This window comes from Pogona vitticeps, chromosome 1 (assembly GCF_051106095.1).
Source record: "Pogona vitticeps strain Pit_001003342236 chromosome 1, PviZW2.1, whole genome shotgun sequence".
NCBI classification, from domain to species: domain Eukaryota; kingdom Metazoa; phylum Chordata; class Lepidosauria; order Squamata; family Agamidae; genus Pogona; species Pogona vitticeps.
The window spans coordinates 61,112,527-61,136,317 of record NC_135783.1 but is presented as its reverse complement, the minus strand read 5'-3'; the positions used below and the strand labels follow the sequence as shown (position 1 = coordinate 61,136,317).

At 42.3% G+C, this 23,791-nt stretch overlaps 1 protein-coding gene across 2 annotated transcripts; it reads left to right on the top strand.

The window, feature by feature from the left end:
* Positions 1–4,673: 4,673 nt before the first annotated feature.
* Positions 4,674–22,657, top strand: CCSAP (centriole, cilia and spindle associated protein). 2 transcript variants are annotated; one of them, XR_002299954.3, is made up of 4 exons: positions 4,674–5,150; positions 10,232–10,518; positions 12,448–12,632; positions 18,480–22,657. XR_002299954.3 is itself a non-coding variant. In XM_020786582.3 (3 exons), exons 1-3 carry the CDS (start codon positions 4,790–4,792, stop codon positions 18,651–18,653), a joined length of 822 nt encoding a protein of 273 aa, XP_020642241.3. In that variant the 5' UTR covers positions 4,679–4,789; the 3' UTR covers positions 18,654–22,657. The 2 variants fall into 2 exon arrangements, 1 of the variants encoding a protein (XP_020642241.3); XM_020786582.3 differs by lacking the exon at positions 12,448–12,632 and having other exon boundaries at positions 4,679–5,150.
* Positions 22,658–23,791: the final 1,134 nt, after the last annotated feature.

The window sequence follows — 23,791 nt, the reverse complement described above, 5'->3', positions numbered from 1 at the left end:
TTGTCTTCAGTGTGAAATGGATTGTCACTCTCGAATTGGACTTCTCAGCCACACTAGATGCTGTTCCAAGTCCTTTATTCAGAGCATGTTACCTTAGTCTCTTGAGGCTTAAGGATGCCTAATCTAATCTAATCAAAGATTATAATGAATGTATGATGAGCTGTGATTAGTATGTACCTACATGCTTAAAAATACAGAACAGTATGTTAAAAAGATCTATACTTGAGGAGATCACATAATTTTTCAATTTTCAGAGCAAAGATGGACTTTCTGTAATCTGACAACAGATGGAAGAGCTGAAGAGGAATTCCACAATTATAATGACTGGATGCTGCTGTTGTTTGGATGCTGTTTTAAAACTGATCTAATAAAACATGCCAGTTTGACATTATATATCCAGTGTGCAAGTATATTAATCTAAACTTGTGTTTCCTGCATTTGTTTCCATTCATCTTTCATTATTTTTTATCTCTTTTTCTTTGTTCTGTTTTGTCCCTGTTTATTTGTTCTTTTATCATACTATAAATTGTAAGCCCTCTGTAGCAGAAACCTCCCATTTCTACTTATGCTGCAAAGCAGAGGCGGCCCATTTGTTGTGCCCGATGGCTAAATTTCCCTTATAAAGTTACTTTGGGCACATCATGAGAAGAAAGGACTTGGCATAAGACAATCACGTGAGGAAAATCTGAAGGCAACAGGAACAGAGGATGAGCAACTATGAGATGGATTGACTTGACAAGATCTCAGTTTGCAAGACCCAAGCAGGGCTGTTTATATCAAGATGTTTTGAATGTCACTCATTCATAAGGTCACTATGAGTTAGAGGTGACTTGACGGCACAGAACAGAACAGCAGCAAACTTGCTAGCAGCCAAAGAATCACTCCCAATAATACTGTTTGGTGGTTCATGATTGGCGAGGTAGGGGAAGTCCATTCTCCCCACTTGAGACTGAAAACCTGATGAAATGTGGTGTTGGAGGAGAGAAGCCTTTACTTCTGCAAAATATTACATTTTCCCTAGAGTACAAAGGCTGGCTGGATAGCTCAGTGGTTTAGGTATCTGGCTGGGGAGCCAGAAGTTGGGAATTGGTTCCCCACTGTGCTTCCTTTGGGTAGAACAAACCTGTGTGGCCGTGGGCTAGCTGCACCATCCCAGGGTGCCTGCAAGAAGAAGGGAATGGTAAACCACTTCTGTGTATTCTCTCCCTAGAAAACCTAAGAAAAGGTTGCCATAAGTTGGAATCTACAACAGCACACAATTATTCTTCTTATTCTTAGAAAAGGGACTGTTTTGTAGCAGTTTTCTCTCCAATTTGTCCTTGCTGTGATGACTGTGGGTGTGTTTCCATGAGCAACAGCGGCACCTACTGCAATGTGAGGAGTGACACAACTCATCACCCGACCCATTGCTTATTTTAGAAAAACATTACTCAAGTAAGCAGTCACACATCAGCAGAGGCAGGTAGGCATTCCCTCACCCAGTGCCTTGTCCCCATGCTATTCATTCTGTCGAGAATGCCTCCAAATCAGGGGGAGGCTAGAGATCAGAAGGAGGGGAATACAGGTGGACCCCTCTAACTCCAGTAATGAGGCAGGGAGGGGAGGGCAGTCTGGATGTCCCCTGTGCTTGAGGTGGGGCAGCTCTGGCCAATGAAGCAGGCTTAAGAAGCAGCCAGCAGCCACAATGATACTAATTGCTTTTGTTGTTTTCTATTTTATAGGCGGTGTAGTCTTTCCTCTCTGGACCATTGCTGACCTTAGCCATTTTTTTAAAAAGTGGGAATTACCATAAGAAGGGTTGTGATTTCCTGCACCATAAAATGAAATATCAAACTCAATAGTGTAAGACAGAGGCTAGAGCAAGTTTGCTCACAAAATGATCCAGTGTTCCTATATGGCTCCTTAACATCCAAATCTCCAGACTGCGCTGATTTTAAAACAAGAAATGTAAAGAAGTGTGTTGTACTTTCAAATCTTTCAAATCTATCAGAAAGATTTGGATATCCTGTACAACCCAGACAATGTAGTTGCTGACCTTGAGCCAGACATCCTGGAGAGTGAAGTCAAGTGGGCCTTAGAAAGCCTGGCTAACAACAAGTCCAGTGGAGGTGATGGCATTCCAGTTGAACTATTTAAAATCTTAAAAGATGATGCTGTTAAGGTGCTACATTCAATATGCCAGCAAGTTTGGAAAACCCAACAGTGGCCAGAGGATTGGAAAAGATCAGTCTACATCCCAATCCCAAAGAAAGGCAGTGCCAAAGAATGCTCCAACTACCGCACAATTGCACTCATTTCACACGCTAGCAAGGTTATGCTCAAAATCCTGCAAGGTAGACTTCAGCAGTATGTGGACCGAGAACTCCCAGAAGTACAAGCTGGATTCCGAAGAGGCAGAGGAACTAGAGACCAAATTGCTAACTTGCGCTGGATTATGGAGAAAGCCAGAGAGTTCCAGAAAAATATCTACTTCTGCTTCATTGACTATGCAAAAGCCTTTGACTGTGTGGACCACAGCAAACTATGGCAAGTTCTTAAAGAAATGGGAGTGCCTGACCACCTTATCTACCTCCTGAGGAACCTATATGTGGGACAGGAAGCAACAGTTAGAACTGGACATGGAACAACTGATTGGTTCAAAATTGGGAAAGGAGTACGACAAGGCTGTATATTGTCCCCCAGCTTATTTAACTTGTATGCAGAATACATCATGCGGAAGGCTGGACTGGAGGAATCCCAAACCGGAATTAAGATTGCCGGAAGAAATATCAACAACCTCAGATATGCAGATGATACCACTCTGACGGCAGAAAGTGAGGAGGAATTAAAGAACCTTGTAATGAGAGTGAAAGAGGAGAGTGCAAAAAACGGTCTGAAACTCAACATCAAAAAAACGAAGATCATGGCCACTGGTCCCATCACCTCCTGGGAAATAGAAGGGGAAGACATGGAGGCAGTGACAGATTTTATTTTCCTGGGCTCCATGATCACTGCAGATGGAGACAGCAGCCACGAAATTAAAAGACGCCTTCTTCTTGGGAGGAAAGCGATGACAAATCTTGACAGCATCTTGAAAAGCAGAGACATCACATTGCCAACAAAAGTCCAAATAGTCAAAGCTATGGTTTTTCCTGTAGTGATGCATGGAAGTGAGAGCTGGACCATAATGAAAGCAGACTGCCGAAGAATTGATGCCTTTGAATTGTGGTACTGGAGGAGGCTCTTGAGAATCCCCTGGACTGCAAGGAGAACAAACCTATCAATTCTAAAGGAAATCAACCCTGAGTGCTCACTGGAAGGACAGATCCTGAAGCTGAGGCTCCAGTACTTTGGCCATCTCATGAGAAGAAAAGACTCCTTGGAAAAAACCTTGATGTTAGGAAAGTGTGACGGCAAGAGGAGAAGGGGACGACTGAGGATGAGATGGCTGGACAGTATCTGCGAAGCAACCAACATGAATTTGACACAACTCCGGGAGGCAGTGGAAGATAGGAGGGCATGGCGTGCTCTAGTCCATGGGGTCACGAAGAGTCGGACACGACTAAACGACGATGATGTGCTGTACTTTCACTTATAACAATGGATTCAAATTTGCTGAATTTAGGCAGGGCTTAAAGAAATGTAGACAGACAGATTGTGAGGTTTAATATATCGCTGGGGTAGCAATACTGTAATCTCTCTCTCCAGGGAATGCAATAATATGCATTGGGGGTATCAGTTTATTTAAAATATAGTGTTGGAGGAGATTTGTGGATGCTATTGACTGTCAGAAAGACAAACAAGTGGGTCCTAGAACAAATCAAGCCTGAACTATCTCTGGCAGCAAAAATGATGAAACTGAGGCTACCCTACTGCGGGCACATCACAAGAAGGCACGACTAGATGGAAAAAATGATGATGCTGGGAAAAATTGAAAGCATCACAGAAAGAAGAGCAAATACTGTGTGAGATGCATGGACAGCAAAGGAATCAGGCCTTAAGTTTCCAAGAGGGGAGTAGAGCTGCTAAAGATAAGACATTTTGGAGATCATTCGTTCCTAGAGTTGCCAATCGCCACGGGTCGGAGACGATTGAGAACAAATAGCAACAACTGGGAATCTTGTTCTATGACTTGGGAATTATCACAGCTGGGCGTCTGCTTCTTTCCACCTCTCTGACCGTTTTAAATAACGGTGCTTTGAATATAGAGCTTCCTTTACTTTACAAGGGAATTGAGAAGACAGAAAGCGAATAACCTCTACGGAAGGAAACCCCCTGTTTTGACGCTTTATTTAAAGGCTCAAAACCGACACCTTGGCTTGGGGAGGGGAGCAACAAACCCACGCAAGCGCGCAAACATCAGCGACCGCGTCTAGTGTGCCTTTTATGCAAGCAGACGACATTACAAGCGGCTACAAGATAGTGGCTGAAAACATCAGTACTACTGTATCGCAGAGAAGCGCCCGCGCAGGGTTTTAAACCAACTCAAACGTCACCCAGCGAAAGAGGTTGGAGCCTAAGGTTGCCGCCTTTGAGCACCGCTCGGCCCCAAGGCACTCCTCCGATAGGTTCGTCGAACAGGGAGGTGCCGCCTTTGATGTTTTTAAAGAGCCTCTGAACCTCGTTTATGACGTACGACAGAGGCTGCAAGTCGCGCACCCATTGGCTGAGGCGGGCGGAGGCGGATATCGAACGTCGCTGTTTGTGTTCAAACGTTCCAGCGGGAGGTGGGGCGAAGGGCGCTCTCCGCTTGGGAGGCCGGCGAGTCCTGGCTGCGGGGCGACGCGCGTGGCCCGAGCGCGCTCCCACCATGGTGCCCTCGCGGTGCGTGAAAAGCGAGTACATGAAGCGCTTCAAGGAGCCGAAATGGGAGGCGTGCGGCCCCTGCTACCAGGAGCTGCTGCGCTACCGCTTGAGCCGGCGCATCTTGGAGCAGACGCACCGGCCTTGGTTCTGGGACGGCTGGGAGCAGGACAGCAGCCTCAGCAGCGGCAGCGCGGGCTCCTCGTCGCCCCCGGGCGCTTCTAGCCCCCAGGCTGCCCAGCAGCGAGAGGAGGAAGCCGCGGTCACCCCTGGGAAAGCGGAGGCGCACGGAGAGCCGGGACAGGACAGGACCGGTGGATCTGCGGAAGCTGGAATATACAGCCCGGTCGGACCTTTGCGCGGATCTGGTATGTTTTCCAGTCCCGCTTGAAAGGGACCGTGCGCGTGTGTGCGGGGGGGTGGCTGGGAGCATATTTCTGGAATGACCTTGAAGGAGTCGCTAGCTTTCCCCTCCGCTGACGCGGGCGGAGGCAGTCGGTTGATGCTGGGAGCCGGCTGGCCCCGTGAGTCGCTGTGGAGCACGCAGGGAGGGAGGGAGGGCGAGCATCGCTGCTTGTCCCTCTTCTGCCCTCGCTGGATCTTGATGTTTCTGCAGCCAAGGCGAGAAAAGAGGGAACTCCTCGTCTTTCCAAGAATCTGAACAGCCGAGAGAGGCTCGGCTTGGCGTCCGGGTTGCTGCTCCAGCGTTTCTGCGCGCCGCTGCTGGTGATAGGAAAGCGGAGGGCGCAAGGACCCAGCGGGCGCGTTTGCACCGTTTTGGCGCCTTAGCCATCTGCCTGGGAACGGGCGAAGGCGGATCTGCCCCCGTTGGTTTCGTCGCCGAGCGCAGGCTTGGTTGCCTCGCCTGCAGCCGGAGGCGACGCGCGTGCCCACCCTCGTTGGCGGAAGCCCCTGGAAGAAGCTCGAGGGGGGGAAAAACACACGCCTTTCTGGGCCGGGGAGGCGGAGAGAGAAAGAGGGAAAAGGCCGGGGAGGCGGCCTCCGCCCGAACTGCTCGCCAGGCCTCCCTGAGCACGAACTGGCAGGTTCTCACGTTCACACCTCGCCTTCTCTCGTGCCGCCTCGAGCAAGGCTCGGAAGGCTTCGCAGCAGGGCGACGTGCCGGGTTTGCTTCTCCCGCGTTCACTCGCCGGCCAGCGAGAGAGAGAGAGCCCCCCCCCGCTCTTGGCACCAGAGTCGCGATTTATTTCAGCAGCTTTCTATTCAGAGGCATTACTCCAGAACAGCTGGCTTAACCCGCAGCCCCATCCTGTGCAGAGTGATGGTTAAAGTCAGTGGAAATCAGTAGGCTTAGCTGTGGGTGATTTTGGATAAAAAATGAGCCTCTGTCTTGATTCACTTCCAGCAGCCTTACAACCTTTCTGCCTTAAAGGAAGCTTTCGATCATAATCTTAGTGAAATATAGGAGCCAGAATCCTACCATACTACGGTATATCAGTCCTCTTCGAATGTTTTGGTTGGTACAGAATGGCTCCATCTCGGGGATTGGAATGTTGATAGTGTATTAGCCAAGTATTGTTAGCTATCATAAGCTTTAGGTAGTGGTTTCCACTGACCTCATCATTAATGTTTTAAAGTCTCTAAACGGGGGTGGCTAAAATGTAGCCCAAGAGCCATGTTTTTCAATCCCTGGACCTTGCTCTGTCTCTCTTTTCATGCCCCTTGGCAAATTGCTCACCCTTTTCCCTACTCCACTGGACCTGTTTCCTGCTGGGCCTCCCCACATCTCCTTTTGCACAGCAGCAGATATTTACTTACAGGTCGTTTAGGTTTTTGGTGATTTATACCCATTTTAGGGGCGATGGCAGCCCAAAGTGGGTCACACATGCAAAAAATTGGCCTCCATGCTCACCAGAGTTACTTTTCCCTGCTCTCATATTATGTACTTTCTGAAAATATGTTTGGGCTCCTTTCAGGATGGAATCTTCTCAAGACAACTTAGAAAAAAGTCCCCTTAAATATCACAGTTTCAACCTTTAAAACTGTACTTTAAAAAATCCAACCTCCATTTATATTACCTATAATTCATCAAGTCAGCACAGTAGCAGTATAAAAAGCAGTAGGCCAGCATCATAATCAGTAAGGTAATCTAAAAGCCTCTCACAGCAGTGGGGAGAAAAAACACAGATGTGCATCTGTTTCAAAAGATGGAAAGTAGATACTTTAAAACATGTTTCCATTTATTCCAGAAAGTATCTTTTGTGTTTTGTTGGCTTTTTTTAATTGACCCATGCAATGGAGGATTTTAATGTCACTAATGTTTTTTTCTATACCACGTACTACTGATAATATTAATAGCAATTCTGCCCTTTAGCTTAGATAATATGGTGAACTACTTAGTAAGCAGCAAACGCAGGCCAGTCACTGCATGACAGCTTGACACAGTTAAGTGTGCTTTTTTCTATGTAGGTAATTCATGGATTTGCAACCAAATTTTGGGATGGTCCCACTTTACTATCACTTCGGTGTGTGTAAAAGGGTTGTGTGACTCTTGCTTTACAAGAATGGTTGGTAGTGACATCCTGTGTATGCTTTGTGTTCAGAAAAGAGTCTCAGTTGTGTTGGTGATTCCCACAGTGATCTACAGCTGCTTACGTAAGTGGTTGCCATGGTGTCAGGCATCTTTAAAATTGCATAAGCTTTTTATTTTCCAGCCAAAAATAAGACAGTGACAGTGGAAATGTCTGTTGCATGCTAACAGGAATTCTATGTGAGGCCCAAGATGTCATTGTTGTACCAGCGGCTGATAGGAGTTGTGTGCGTCTGTAAGATATATGTCATAACCACTCTTGGTCTGTCCTCTTCTAGAGATAAAGCATCACACTTGAATGCTCTATTACAGTGGTTCTCAACCTTGGGTCCCCACATGTTCTTGAACTGCAACTCCCTGAAGCCTTCATCACTGGCCAAGATTTCTGGGAGCTGTAGTCCAGGAACATTTGGGACTCAAGGCTGAGAACCACTGGAGTATTATAGCTCTCTTCACTGATGCACTTCCTTTGTGGGTGTATCAACAGGCCAACGTCACTGTCTGGGTTGATGTCTTTTTAAAGCAGTGCTGCTTCCCAGAGTGTGGTCTTTGAAAGTAGTGACACAATGGAGACCTTAAATCAGATACTCTGTTGAAGATTCATGTGTACTAATCTGCAGTATATGAGGCTACAAGAAATACAGTGGGGCCTCGCTTAACGGCGATAATCCATTCCAGGAAAATCGCAGTTAAGCAAAAACATCGTAAAGCAAAAATAAAAAGCCCATTGAAACGCATTTAAAACCTTTCAATGTGTTCCAATGGGCTTAAAACTCACCGTCCAGCGAAGATCCTCCATACGGCGTTCATTTTCGCTGCCTGTATAGAGAGGAATCCGTCCCTAAACACAGCAGGGAGCCATTTTATTTACCTGGCAGCCATTTTGAAACCATCGATCAGGTGTTGAAAAATCATCGTTTTGCAAAGAATTGGATCCCGAAGCCGGGAACCGATCATCGCAAAGCAAAATTTTCCCATTTAGACCATCATTTTGCGATTGCAAAAAGATCATCGTAAAGCGGATTCGTCGTAATGTGGGGCAATCGTAAAGTGAGGCACCACTGTAGTTGATTTCAGCTACAGAGAAGAACAAGATGGGCACACCATCCCATGGATCCATGATAGTATCTGTGTTTCTAAGACCATTGGCTTTTTAAAAAGTTTATCTTGTGAATTGTTGTGCCTGGGGAGGTATATAGCACCCTAATTGTGTGACCTGTCCACACAAAGCACATGCTACAATGATTCTTCCCCTACCCACTCCTATAATTGATTGCTGAAACCATGGCCAAAGTAACAACAATGGTGGGGCAGGTCTCAACACTTCTATATCTAGAATGCCAGTTGATAAAAAACCTCCCCCTTTCTGTATACCTGAACAAAGGACATACAGATTGAGTGTGACCCACCCTGTACTTCTTAAAGACATTCTTTCCCACACTATCTCTGGTTCTGTGCCATTATATGTGTCTCTGGACCTCCATTTAAAACCAAAAAGGCCAGTGAATGAAGGATGACATTGTAGTGCCCTAATTGTGAGACCTATTTACTGAAAGGTTCATACAGTAATTATCCTTTCACAGTCATACACATGCTCAATCCTAACATTGTGACAATATTACAGTAAAATCTAATCAGGCAGAGTGTGGGAACAAGAAGGCTATTCCAAATCACAAAAAGTCTATCTAAGGAGTGATGACAGTCTGTCTCTTCACCCTACAGCTCCACAAAATGCCTGGCAGAGTAATTGCAAGGGGATATTTATACCTCATGGGATTACCTCAGTCTGATCCTTCCATGGTTGGAGTGGCCAGAGGAGATTTTGGGCTTTATTGTGGGTTCATCTGTCATTTGCCTTTTTCCTTGATTCCAGCAGCCTAGGTAACGGTTCCTGTATTACTTTTGATTTCCTCAGTTCTAATCACCAAACATCATTTTAAGTTTATGAATGCTCCATTCATCTCAAGAAGTGTTCTTAGACACTCAAAAGCTTGTTATTTTATTTGTTTTATTTGCAAGCCACCTTTCTGTTGGTAAGGGGACCCAAAGCAGCTCATAATATGAGAGCAAGTCATACTAAAAACACAATAAATTACAAGGTTAAACAACAAAAAAGCCTACATTGCTACCATATTTTCCCCGTATTTTTCCGTGTATAAGACGATACTGTTCTCTAAAATATTTAGATTGAGGGTCATCTTATACATGGAAGTAAGGGGGAGGAATCAAAGCGCTTTGATTCCTGCTTTCCCCCTCCACTTTTCGTGAAGATAGTGGAGGGGGTAAAGCACTTTCCTTGCAAGAAAGTGGAGGGGGAAACAATCAAAGCACTTTGATCAAAGCACCCCTCCAGAAAACTGGGTGTGGGTGTCTTATACATGGGGGTGTCGTATACATGGAAAAATATAGTAATATAAAATTAATTAACAATACAATTATAAAAAAAGCATTTCAAAACTGTAAAAACACACTTAGAAAAGCAGATTCAGGGTTTAATTGTCATTATTAAAAGCCTACCTGAAGAGGCAGGTCAAAAATAGTCTAATTAGCTTAACATTTTAATTTGTTTTTAATTCTACCTTTATTTCATATCCATCTATAATTTTAAATTCTGCAGTGTTCTGATATGAATAAAGAAAAAATGTGACCCATGGCTTGGGGGGGGGAGCATATGTTGTTAAAGGATCCAAAACCTAAGGGTTTTAATATTGTATTTGAAGATGACTCTTCCTTCTGTTATGATTGTGAATATTTGAGAGTGCTGATCTCCTACAGATTACCCATTTTACTTTCTGTGTTCTTATGGTTTATATCAATCAAAAAACTGATATTGCAGTGATCAGCTGCAAGAGTTGTGTATATTATTGGCAGCCTATCAACCTTCTTCTAATCTTCCAGATGAAGAAGCAAAAGAAAAAGCTGAAGAAAAGCCTGAGGTTGACCAAGAGGAAAGGAAGCCGGCAGTGAAAGAGCCTGACAAGTCAACTAGTCAAGCACAGCGACTCCCTGCAGGTCGGAGTGTTTTAGGTGGACGCACTGACAGAAGACGGCTGAAAAGTCCTCAAAAGACAGATACGACAAAGGAAATACGACACCCATTTGCTTTGTACGCCTGGGGGGAAAAACAGACTAACACAGGCAATCAGAAGACACACAATGTCTGTGCATCTGCTTCAGAGAATGAAGTAAGCCCGTTGAAAGAACACGCTTGGGTTTTGTATCTCCATCTGCCCCCCATATCAGGTTCGGCTAGGTACATTCTGAACATATGCTCCCTGTTTAAACCTCTCTAGGCTCCCAAGATTTGTTTGTTTCCTAAAGTACATTTTTGCCCATAAGTTAAGGTATGGAACCTTTTTCAGTCGAAGGGCTAGAGTTTTTGGAGTGGGTGGGTGGGCATCCTCGTAGTGATAAGGCAAAAGGATGGGACCAATGGTAGCAGTATATTTTAGCAGAGAAGTTTTCCTATCAATGACCAAGCATTAGGAGAAATGATTTAATCTTTTAGAGTGGGAAAGCCTATTTGAAAGCAGGTAACCCACAAAATGATGATGTCGTGAAGGAGGAGGCGGTATGATCTTCTAGGGAAGACTGGGTGGGGCTCCGTGACCTGAGGTTTCCCCTCCTCTGCCTTTTTTCATATGCCTCACAACAGGCATTGACTGGCTCAGCATGTCTTCTTATTTTTTTTAATGTTTCCTCTGAAAGAAGCTTTGGAGTGTATACTCCTTGGCACACATGGGATAACAGTTGAACTAGTTAGCTGCTAAGCTGCCTTCGTGTACCTCTTCCAAAAGAGCGGGCACATTTCTCTCCTCCGTCTAGGTAAGAGGCAACCAGTGGGTGTACCTAGTTTGCTTTTGTGGTTGGGCTGGCCAGAGTTTAGAAAAGTTACTTTTCTTTTTGCCACACCGAGTTCTTCCAAGGTTGGCTGGTGGATTCTGTGGCAATCTTTAAAAAAGCAACTTTCTCCAGCCATGGGCTGGACTTGCCTAATTTTCTGACCCATGTTTATTGGCTGAAATATTATGCCATTATGCAAAAAATTTGGAAGCAACTTTTGGAAGCTAATTGCCTTAAGAAATCTCTGTAGACATCATCTGATACATACTGTCCCATGCAAGTCAGCATGCAATAGGTAAGGTCTATGGAGATGCTTTAAAAAGCGTGCTTTAACCTGTGGCAGTTCACCTCTAAAGGTTACCCTGTTTCCATAGCAGGATTTGAGCCATTATGTTTGCTCAGCTGCCCGTATACTTGCAGAAGAGTAGGTTCTGTTGGCAATTGCACCTCCTCCTCCTTTAGGTTTGTAATTCTCAATCTCGGCATACCCTTCTGGATTATTTTGGTACTTGCGCTGTCCAAACTATTGCGCTTTTTGTAGTTTTCCCTAACTACCAGAGGGCCCTTGCTTCTCTGACCAGTGGTGACATTCTGAGAAGGGGAAGAAAGTGGACTTCCTGTGAAGTAGTTATTCTGGAATAGAGGGGGGGGGGGTAACCTGCCTGCAACACACTCTGTCGTGTTCAGAGAGGGTGAGTCAGGAGTCAGTGATCATCTGTAAATGTCTTCCTGTATTGATTGTAACAAACCATGAAGACTGAAGCCTTTGGTGGAGTGGCAAATGTCTAACTTTTGATATGTTGGCCTTTTGTCAACTGTCTGGTGCTCAGGCATGATGGTAGTTGGTGTTCATAATCATCTGAGGACCATTAGCTCCTGCCTCTGCCGTGCAAGGTAGTTACAAAACATGTCTTCTCCAGCCTTCGTTTCTTAGATGACAATTGTAGAACTGCAGAGCTGGAAGAAGCCTGATGGATCATTGAGTCCAGTCCCTGTCAAGGAGGCACAGCAGGGAATCAAACTCCCAACCTCTGGCTCCTCAGCCAGACGCCTAAACCTCCGAGCAGTCCAGAATGCGTGGTCCCCCAGATGTCAAATCACAACCCCCATACCTCTTACCATGTGCTGTGCTTGCTAGGACTGATGGGAAGAACCATCCAACAACAGCTGGAGAGCCCCAGGTTCACCACCCCAGATGTACAGATTGCACCGAGCAGTACTTGTGAATGTATTGTAATGCTGTTTCTTTTTCTTTCTGGCTGCCATTTTAGTGCTGCTGTGGAAGGAACGCTCGAGGCTAGAAAATGTGACCTGTCCCTTATCAGAGGGAGGGAGAAAGCAATATCTTTATAAAGCGGCAGGCAGTTAGCATCAAGTGTCCCAAGACAGACAGAACCGAGTTTAGGAATGGCACAAAGAGTTGATGTACATCATGGTAGGCTCCTGGAACGAGCTAGTAAGTTCATGCAAAGTGCTGCTGATTTGCAGAATGTGTGATTCCATAGAAAAGTTCATTCCTGTACAGTATTACAGAATGAACCACAGAAACCAAGTTTTTTTTAAAAAAAGCATACAATGCATAGTTGTCAAACTTGAATGCTGTGCTTCAGTAAGAATGCTTACTGAAATGAGCAAAACGATCTGCCTTTTAGAATTGAATATCCAAAAATACATAAAGATGAGGGATAAGAAATGTAGCCCTCCAGATGTTATTGCATCACAATTCATGTTATCCCAGAGAGCATACCAATAGGTGATCATAGATAAAGGTTCCCCTCGACATTTAGTCCAGTCGTGTCCGACTCTAGGGGGCGCTGCTCATCCTCATTTCCAAGCCATGGAGCCAGCGTTTGTCTCTAGGCCGTTTCTGTGGCCAGCGTGACTAGACACGGAATGCCATTACCTTCCCACCGAGGTGGTACCTATTTATCTACTCGCATTTTGCATGCAAAAGGTGCTGGGACAAGCGACGGGAGCTCACTCCGCCATGTGGATTCGATCTTACGACTGCTAGTCTTCTGACCTCGCAGCACAAAGGCTTCTGCGGTTTAACCTGCAGTGCCACCACATCCCTGTGACCATATCATGGCTTACTAAACTAGGACATTAATTGTTTACTAAGAAAAATATCTTTGTGACCAGCCCCAACCCAAGCTTGTCACTTTTTAAAACAACTTTCCATTAATATGTTTGACACTCACCATTAAATACACCAGACCCAGTGGTTAAAGAATGAAAATAATATATATTTTTATTAAAGAGTAACATCAGCTTAGGAATGGACCTAAGCTTCAGTTCTTCAGTTAAAACAACCCAATAACAACCCCCCTCCTTTAGTTACACTCTCCTTCTCATCATATTCCAGCCCTCCAGCTCCTTCCTCCTTCAGGCTCCAGGACAGGCTTGCTACATGCACCACCCAGCCAGTTGCTTTCTTTCCCTGTTACCAAGCAGATTGGTCAGGGTTCCTGTCGCAGACATTAATTAAGGTGGGGCTGTAGCTTAATGCTAGAGCATGTACTTTGAATGCAGATGGCCTGAGATTTGGTCACCAGCATCTCCCAGTAACAATGGGACCGAACCCTGCCCCAAACCCTAGGATACCACTTCTAGTCAGAATTCACAGTACTGAGCTAGATGGACCAATATCTGACTTGGCATAAAGCAGTTTTCCTGTGTTCCTAACAAGTTACCTTTTTGCTTCTGTAGGCAGTCTCTTTGCTTCTCCATTTGCATGAACCAGCAATCAAGCCAGGACATATTCCGTTAACTATGTTTCATTCAAACTTAGGAAACTGATTATTAGTTTCAGAACAAGCCCAGATATTGAACCATGGCCTGAAGTTGGTTGTATAATCTGGTTTGTTCCCAAGCCATAACTTATCCTCTCTTTATAGTTTCCCATTCTAGAGGCAGAAGACTATAGTTAACAGAGACTTCCTGGCTTGTCTGCCTATTTATGCAAAAGAACTGTTGTCAAAAGATAATCCCCATTTTAGCATATTAAGTTGACATGCAACAGAAGTCAGTCTGATACATCATTTTAGAACCTTCATTTGCCATCTTAATGGAAGCAAAAATATCTATAGTTGAGGGCCGCTGACTCTGAATTGGCATTTTTAGTGGTGTTTTATAGGTGTCCTGTTGTCACCAACCCAATGAAAAGCTGATGATTGGATATTTGATATGTGAAATAAATGGACAAATGGATTTACTTAGAAAAGTAGTATATTTTACTTTTCACTCCATAGATCTCTCAAATAGATGTTGCTAAACAGCAGTACCCCTGAATACAAATGTATGAACTTTTAAAAAGTGAACAACAGTATAAACCTGTTCTTAAATAAGACTAGGTAGCAAAAAAGTGCTTAAAAGTTGGCAACCCACAATAAAAGTTAATTGCTAATGCAGACATTGCTAAAATGCAGACAGATTAAAACTGTTTCAACCTAGTGCTGAAACTTTGTCTTGTGACAAGTGAACAATCCTAAAGAGGAAGCCTATAATTGGGACATTATTATACAGCTATATCTCTTTTAAACCACTTATTTAAACTATGAAGGCAGAGGCATGCAGAAAATGATATCAGAAGATATAATGAAGGTGGGTCCATAGGGAAGCAGGCAGCCCTTCTTTGCAGGAAGGATTCCTAATACCCTTCAGAGTCACCGCCAGTCCAAGGTGGAAACACTGGCTTTGAGGGACCATAGATCTGATCCAGTATAGGAATCGCTGTCTTCCTGTAGAATGAGAAATGGCCATTTGCTGCAATAAGAGAGCAAGCAATTAATGCATCTGGATCTATTGCAGGCGCAGTTATCTTCAGCCATGAAAACAGTTTGATTTCTTCAAAACTGCTAATGATGTACCCTATTCTGCCAGAACCTAGTATAATAAAAGGACAGTTTGCACCACGCATAAAGTAACTGAGTAAATTTGGGAGTATAGAAATATTCCTGTAGAGGACAAAGATTTTGCAGTTTAGAATCTTAGCTTCCTACAAGAAATACATTTTTAACAGACACAACCAAAGACTTTATGCTTAAGACTGACATTTTCAGCCTTTTTTTGGCCATGGCCATAAATGCAAAATGCAAATAATATAGGCCGAAACAGGATTCGGTAAATCACATAATGAAACTCATAAGATGGTGTCGGAAAAATTGTTTCCATTTTTTGTGGCCCCCTTCAAATGGCCCTCTGTTGCTTAAGGAGGCAGATGGTACAACTGTCGTGTAGTGAAGGAAGAACACGGACATTGCTTTCTACAGCACAAGGGCAGGGGTGTAGGAGGCTGGGAGATGACGAGCAAGTTATGTTTCCTGTAAAGACTTTTTTGCTTCCATTGAGAGTCATATATTCTCTTGTCCTGCCATGCTGCATCCAGCAAAAGAAAAATGGGCACTTGAAAACTAGCACAATGGATGACATGCATATCATTGGGGAAAAAAGAAAAGAAATGGGAGTGTTCCTGTTGCTTTAGCCCATTTTATAAGCAGTCTTGAATAAAAAACTCTGAAATTACCATATTTTTTCCATGTACAAAACTATACTTTTGTCTAAAATCTTTAAAAATTGAGGGTCATCTTATACATGGAAGTAAGCTAAGGAGAGAAAAAACAAGTAGAGGGGAAAGCAGGGATTAATGCGGTGCAGTGCGTTGATCCCTTTCCCCCTACACTTGCTAAGCCCCACTTAGATTTCTTAATTTTGGGTTAGAAAAGTGGTGGGCGTCTTATACACGGAAAAGTACAGTACATTTTTCTAGTGCTTAATACATGTACCTGGAAAACCCTAGAAAGGTGTCACCATAAAACAGGATTGACTTGATGGCACAGGATAATGATGATTTATCTGTGCAAAATAGGGTTAAAAGTCTGTGTCGCCTTAGAACAGAATCTATCAACATAACTGTCCCTCCAGTTCTAAAGCTTTATTTAAACGTGGGTCTTGAATAACCTGGCTGCAATCAATCGGTAACAATAGTAATAATTTTGAATATCAGTAGTATAGGCATTCAATCCTTGATCTATATTTTTATCTTTAATTTTCATTGCTCAGGGTATGTAAGAGTCTGTTGTTTTTATTGCAGAACATTCAATTGTTTTTGCCTTCATATTCATAAATCACTTTGAGGACTTTACTAGCTGGTGGGAGGTATACAAATATTTGAAATACAGTATTAAATAATAACGACTGTTACTGTTACTGTTACAAACACATTGGATAGTCTCTGTTATAGAGCTGTAAATGGGAGGCAGTCCGATGGCACTAATGAATGTTCACGTTAAAAGGTAATCTGGAACAGACATACAGTCACGGCCAAAAATATTGGCACCCTTGCAATTTTGTCAAAAAATGCAACCCTTCTCTCTGAAAATTGTTGCAGTTGAAAATGTTTTGGTACTCACATGTTCATTTCTTTGGTTTGTGTTGGAACAACACACACACACACACACACACACACACACACACACACACACACACACACACACACACACACACACACACACACACACACACACACACACACACACACACACACACACACACACACACACACACACACACACACACAACAGAAGAAAAGTCAAATCTGATACAATTCAACACAGAAACCCAAAAATGCACTGGCCAAAATTATTGGCACCCTGTCTAAATTGTAAGAAATAATTGCTTTTCAAGCATGTGATGCTCCTTTAATTTGTATTTAGGCACACCTGTGGTCAACTTGTGACCAGTTAAGAGTGAGAAAAGTTGACTCAACCTTTGTGTTGTGTGTGAGCATGGAGAAAAGAATGAAGTGTAAAGAGTTGTCTGTGGATTTGAGAGAAAAATTGTGGAAAAACATTGATAATCTCAAGGCTACAAGTCCATCTCCAGAGATCTTAATGTTCCTGTGTCCACTGTGCGCAATATCAAGAGGTTTACAGCCCATGGCACTGTAGCTAACTTACCTGGACGTGAAGAGCAGAATTACTGAAAAATTACAACGAAGTGTTGTGCAAAAGGTGGATATAGAACCCAGATTAACTTCCCAACAAATTCAAGCTGATCTGCAGACACAGGGTACAACAGTGTCAGCTCTCACTATGCGTCACCATCTGAATGAAAAGGGACGCTATGGTAGGAGACCCAGGAGGACACCACTGCTGACACAAAGGCATAAAAAAGCAAGACTGGAGTGTGTCAAAACTTATGTGACAAAACCACAATTCTTTTGGGAGAACATACTGTGGACAGAGACAAAAGTAGAGCTTTTTGGTAAAGGACATCATGGCACTGTTTACAGAAAAAGAAATGAGGCATTCAAAGAAAAGAACATAGCCCCTACAGTCAAACATGGTGGAGGTTCAAAGATGTTTTGGAGTTGCTTTGCTGCTTCTGGCACTGGATGTCTTGACTGTGTGAATGGTATCATGAAATCTGATGATTGCCAAAGAATTTTGGGGCACAACGTAGTGCCCGGTGTCAGAAAGCTGCACCTCCACCAGAGGTCATGAGTCTTCCTGTAAGACAACGACCCGAAACACACTTCAAAAAGCACTCCAAAATGGTTACAAACAAAGTGCTGGAGAGTTCTGAAATGGCCAGCAATGAGTCCAGATCTGAATTCCATAGAACACCTGTGGAGAGATAGCTGAACAGCAGTTGGGAGAAGGCATCCTTCAAATCTGAAGGTCCTGGAGCAGTTTGCAAAAGAAGAGTGGTCCAGAATTCCAGTAGAGAGGTGTAAGAAGCTCATTCATGGTTACAGGAAGCCATTGATTTCAGTTATTTTTTCCAAACGGGGTGCTACCAAATAATTTTGGCCAGTGCATTTTTGGGTTTCTGTGTGAGATTGTATCAGATTTGACTTTTCTTCAGTTTTTTTGTGTTGTTCCAACGCAAACCAAAGAAATGAACATGTGAGTACCCAAACATTTGCAACTGCAACAATTTTCAGAGAGAAGGGTTGCATTTTCTGACAGAATTGCAAGGGTGCCAATATTTTTGGCCGTGACTGTAGCTATAGATGACCAGAGAAATATAATATCTGTGAACACCCAGGATAGCATATAGACTCGACATATTTTACCTACTGTTGGATTCATGGTGGCCACTGTATAATGCTGGAGCAGTGGTGCTCTGCTTTTAGGTCTGTAAATATAAAGGAAATGTACGTTCTCTCTTGCTATAAAGGCAAACTATATAATGCAAATTACATTGTAACTCAGATAAATCTATGCATCAATCTCATGATCCAAATATCCTGGAGCTTTAAGTTTTATCTCACTGGTTGACACTTCCATGTCTCTGTCAGATTCATGAGTCTGCGTTAAGAGCAAAGAACAAAAGGCAAGTGGAGAAAAGGAAGCTGTCCCAGAGACAGATTCGTTCAACAGAGGTCGAGAGAAACTGGAGAGCGAAACCATCTGGACCAGACAATCCCTGGATGACTGAATACATGAGGTGTTACTCGGCACGAGCCCGGTGATTCAAAACTTGAGCGGACCCCACCTTTTTGTTTTAATTTCAGAAATAGTACTGGGAAACAACTACGACACTGCAGCAAAATTCCAAACTACCTATGCAAGATTTTTACAAAAGGATTTTTTATTAGGTAGTTTGTTACATTTGTTTATATTTTGGCTATTTATATTGGCTGTAGTGCAAAGAACTGGTACCATACTGATGGACGGGAATGGGAACTTTGTTTGCCAGTAGAGATTCCCTCTTACCTTTTTCAAAAACATGTGGGCCAAGAAATTTGCCCGTGGACCTTCAGGTGACAAGCTATAAAAGGTTGTACAGTGAACTGTTTTATTCAAAGAACTCAGAAGGGATTCCTTTACAAATGTTTAAATCTTTGTTGATTACTGAACTCGTCAGTTCTAATCCACAGAAATTTGGTTTCCATAATGACACACTGTGAGTTAGTTACAATTAAAAATGTTCTTGGTTTTGAGGGCCAGGGACATTTTAAAAATCAGGTATGTAAACACCATTATGTTTTCTACTTATTTTAATTAACTTGCAGTGGTTTGTCTGGGTCAGTGCAACTTGTGACCTCACAAGCCAAAAGATACCCCTGAGCCATTGAGTGTGGCTGTCTATATGTTACATCCCAGCTCTCATCAGCACTGCCAGCATAGCTGGTAATGAATGAATGATGTTGGGAGTCATAGCCCAGTAACACCTAGAGGGTCACATTTCCCCATTCTTGCTCCGTGGAGTCCACTCTTGAGCCTCTGTAACTCTGCTGTTGCAAGTCATCCCGAGTCTGCAAAAATGGGGGAGTGATGGTTGGCAAGTCTTAAGCTGTGGAGGCCTGAGTATGCAGGTTATTATACAGCTGTCTGTAAAGTGTTAGAGATCTGAAAATGTTGGGGGGATTTACAGAAAATTCTCTCCAGTTTTTGTTAAATATATGTGACATATTCAGGTTTACATTCCAGTTGTGGATTTCGTGGCCATCTGGAATTGAAGATTTTGGTGCAATAGGTAAGTAATGTGCTATGATTGTATTTTGGAACTGTATTAATTTGCTGTCATGATCTTACTGTACCAAATGAGATAGACAATCATGAATTAAGTAGTGGGAATCAGTTCAGTAATTTGCAGCAAGTAACACAGACTTGGTGCCACTGAACTAAGATTTCTTTTTGTTGTCTTTTGATAATGTTTCATTTTGTAACCAGTTTTGTTTAGTGAGCTTCTGCAATAGTGAACATTTACTAATATTTGTACTTTGAAATGGACTTTTCTACTGGTCTCACCGAACCAGTGTACATTCCTTAATATATGTTGAGTGCTCAGGTTGACAGTACAGATTATATTCTTTTCCAGTCTTAACACATGCCCATGTTTCCCCCCAAACTAAGTCTGTGGAAAAGCAAATAAGCCTTTGATGATCATGAAAATGTTAATAATCTGATACAGTTCAGAGTTTGTTTTGAGAGACTGTCTGCCACGTTTATTGCCAAGCTCTAAAGTGATGTTTTTAAAGCAGCTTTGAATGGCATTTGTGGAGTACAATGGCTATCTGGAGATTTTAAAGAATGTTTTGGCTTCAGTAACAAAACTCCTGCACAACTATGGAATTAATGTCTTAGCAGAACTTCAGTATCTTTTTTTAATGACCAATGCATTGTGTCTTTTCCTGCTGACTATGTTGGATATCCTTACCCATAACTTTTGGTTTCTTTCCAAAAATAGATGGATTTGTTGGAACCCTAGTCTTTCAGCTGATAAAATGAAAGAACTTGACTTTAAAAATAAACCATTCGCTTAATGTTCAGGTGTGAGTTTGGTAGCCAGAATATTACCACCCAACCAAATCAAAGTAGCCATTTGTGAACTCCAAACCATTTTGATAGAGTACCATACAAAAATGTTTAAGAGGGAAATGCCCTATACGAATGCTATTGGGGAAAGAAGCGCAGAACAGCCTGCTGCTCTCTGGAGTCAGTGGCATGGAAAGGATTTAAAATGGAATGGGAGGAGGAATGGGTGACTGGGGACGATACAGAATTTTTATGGATGACTGGGAACAGGAATATCCCAGCCTGCAACATCTGTGGGTCCTATTTTTCAATTTCCCTCCTTTTAGTAGTACATGAAGAACGTTCTTATGGCTTAAAGGCCATTTTTCTTAAGTGGTAGTAGTCTAATTCTACTTAAAGGGAGTGTTCATTTATACATCTAGCCAGTCAGAATAAAGTTCCGCAAACATGACAACCATGATGGGCAGATACTGGAAAAAGGATGGCTTTCTCCTTTTCTAAAGCTTGCTAATTGTTGTGCTGGAGATTTTTTTTTCAAAGTAGAGTTATAATGTGTTAAAACTCTGGCTATGCTCTGTGACTTGATTAATTCAGAGAAACAGTAACAGGTGCTGAAATGATTTGTCTTTCTGGTAAAGGAGCATGTACATATTTCTGTCTCACTTACATTTGGATTATCTGCCTCTCACATCTTTACAGTGGAAAACTACCATCCAAATTCATCAGTGCATAAGCTTTCTTTTAGAGGTAAAGATGAAGGAGAGTGAGTAGAACTACTTGGCTGAGCAAATCTTAAAATTGTGGGCACTGTCACAAAATGAATGGAATGCTTTGTAATAATTCTCTCCTTGGAAGCATGGAAACCTGCATCATCTCTTTGTGTCTTCAATAAATCTGGATCAGTATACCCTTCATTTGCCGAATGCACAATACACCCAAATGCACCAATGACACTTTGCAGTTTCAGCACAGTTGGAGTTTCTGCCAATTTGACAAATTCTTTCTCATATTAATATGTGAGACTGTAAAATAACATTCTGCAATACTTCAGTGTTTGTAGTTTCACATGTACCTCATAGCATGATCAAATGACTTTAATGGCAGCTATCACAGGTGAAAATTTAGATTTCTCTCTTAAAATAAGAGAGCTAATGCCCAACATATTTGTATTTAGGTCCTCCGCTCCCCCAAACATCTTGGCTAGAGAGGGGGATGCTTTTAAAGATAACAACCAGCTAACCTCTCTACTCATAGATACCAACCAATCTTCTCAGTAGGAGACTACCTAGCTGCGCAACTATAGCTTACTGCTGTATAGAGTTGTGCCTTGGATTGGAACATCAACCTGACAACAGTATTAAAGAATTAAAATGGAGCATCTCAGATGTCATCTAAAACTGACCAGCAGGGAAGAAAGTAATGTAACTTCCTATGGTTGGCACAAGAATATTAGTATTAACACTGCCAACCTTCTGCTGGTTGGTTGAAAATGACTCTGGTTGAAACTTTCCTGGAAATTTGTCCCCTTAGCTCTCATACTCCTGCAAGGGCCTTTGCCCTATTTCTTCGAGATTTTAAGCAATAAATATTACTGAGAACCATTTCTGTACAAGACTGGCACTTAAGAGGGTTTCTGTTACATATCAGAAGACTAGATTTTCTGTGCTTCTGTATGTACAGAGAAAAATTATTCTTGTGGTATGAGATACAAAATGGTGAACACATCATGCAAATAACTGCCAACTTCTTAGTAAGTACATGTTTACACCCTCTGCCCCCAACTATGTCAGGTTGTGACTTGAGGTTGGCTAAATCAAGCTATACTGATACTGCATGCTACCTGGAAAAACCCAAAGAATTCATATCGTGGCAATGAACAGCTGAAATCTGACTAAAATCTTGGGAGTGTTGCTGTTTAAACAGGTATTTATTAGCCATTATGGGGATACACAGCAGTAAAGCCATAAATTCAGTTCCTATTCCTACATGTAATCCCTGGAAAACCAAGGGGTTAGGGTATGTCAGAGGTGCATTTCACTTTTGTAAGCACTAGAATCACTTTAGAGAAAAGTGTGGAAAAAATAAAGCTTGAAGCAATATGTGACTTAGAACATGTCTTAAACAGCACTTGCTTTTTCTAATGTTTTGTGTTCTTTATATTTAATTGTACTTGCTATGACTTTGTACAAGTGAATAAAATGGATTTGGAAAGTTAGTTCGACCATTTTTTTGATAAGTGTCATGGGTCTGAACCTAGCTAAACGTAGTGGTTCACAATTACAGGAGGGTGACAGCAGTTTTCATGCATTTTGTAAGATGATACCAGCTAATTTACCTATGTTAAATCTGAAGTTCAGCAGTAAGTAGCTATGGATGTACTTAATGACATTCCAACGTACACATTTTAACAGTGGCTTCATACATGAATGGAAAGCTCCCTAGTGCCAGCAATGTTTGCTAAAAACTTAATAGAAATTACTGCTACTAATATGTTAGCATATTTTACTAAAAAACCTTGGGCAGAACATTCCATCCATAAACAGAAATCATTTTATTAGAACTTCCAATTCTTATACTGGAAAAATTGAAAGTTTGTCGTGGAGGGGTAGCCTTTCATCAGATTTCTTGTCAAGAGCACACTATCTTTTAGTGTGGTGTTTGAGCCGTTTTTAGTATTTGTACTTACTGTTAGCTTTAATATTGTCTTCTAATGATGTAACTTGCTTTGCATCCTTTTAAGGAGCAATGTGAGGTGAAAAATATTTTAAATAATAAATTTACAACTCTTTCTACCGTGTCTTTTAGAAAACAAATTAAGGTGGAGTTTGTTTTTGATTTCCAAAAGGAGAGAGAATTCCCCACAAGGTGGGATTACCTAAAACTGTATACCCGAGATTCATATATTCACAATGGACTAACTCACTACCATCATCCATATAAAAGAGCACAGAAAAATGCCATGTTGTTTGCAGAAATATGCTACACTAACCTACGGCCACCTTTTCTTGCCCTTCTCAGGTGAACTCACATAATTTCTCCGATTCAACACTGCTGTGATACTATCATCATCATCATAACCACCTCTGAAGGGCAGAGCTTAATAATAAAGGAGAGACAAAACAATATGCTTCCTAAATAATCTGACATTATTCCATACAAGATAGAAAATGTGTTACCACCCACAAATAACGTAAAAAGCAACAAAGCTTTTGTAAAACAGGCATGGTAAATAATGAAGCCCTTTAAAGTCCTCAAAAAAAGGAATCTAGAAATGTTATACACATGTTTACATAATTGTCAGGTGTTGCTTCACTGCCCTCAAAGCTTTCCCAAGCCAAAAATCAGAGAC

Bases quoted from the DNA above. Each gene is read 5' to 3' on its own strand.
- CCSAP (XM_020786582.3), top strand. From the start codon at position 4,790: ATGGTGCCCTCGCGGTGCGTGAAAAGCGAGTACATGAAGCGCTTCAAG. The intron at 5,151-10,231 runs GTATGTTTTCCA...CTAATCTTCCAG, and splicing joins CGGACCTTTGCGCGGATCTG to ATGAAGAAGCAAAAGAAAAA. The intron at 10,519-18,479 runs GTAAGCCCGTTG...TGTCTCTGTCAG, and splicing joins CATCTGCTTCAGAGAATGAA to ATTCATGAGTCTGCGTTAAG.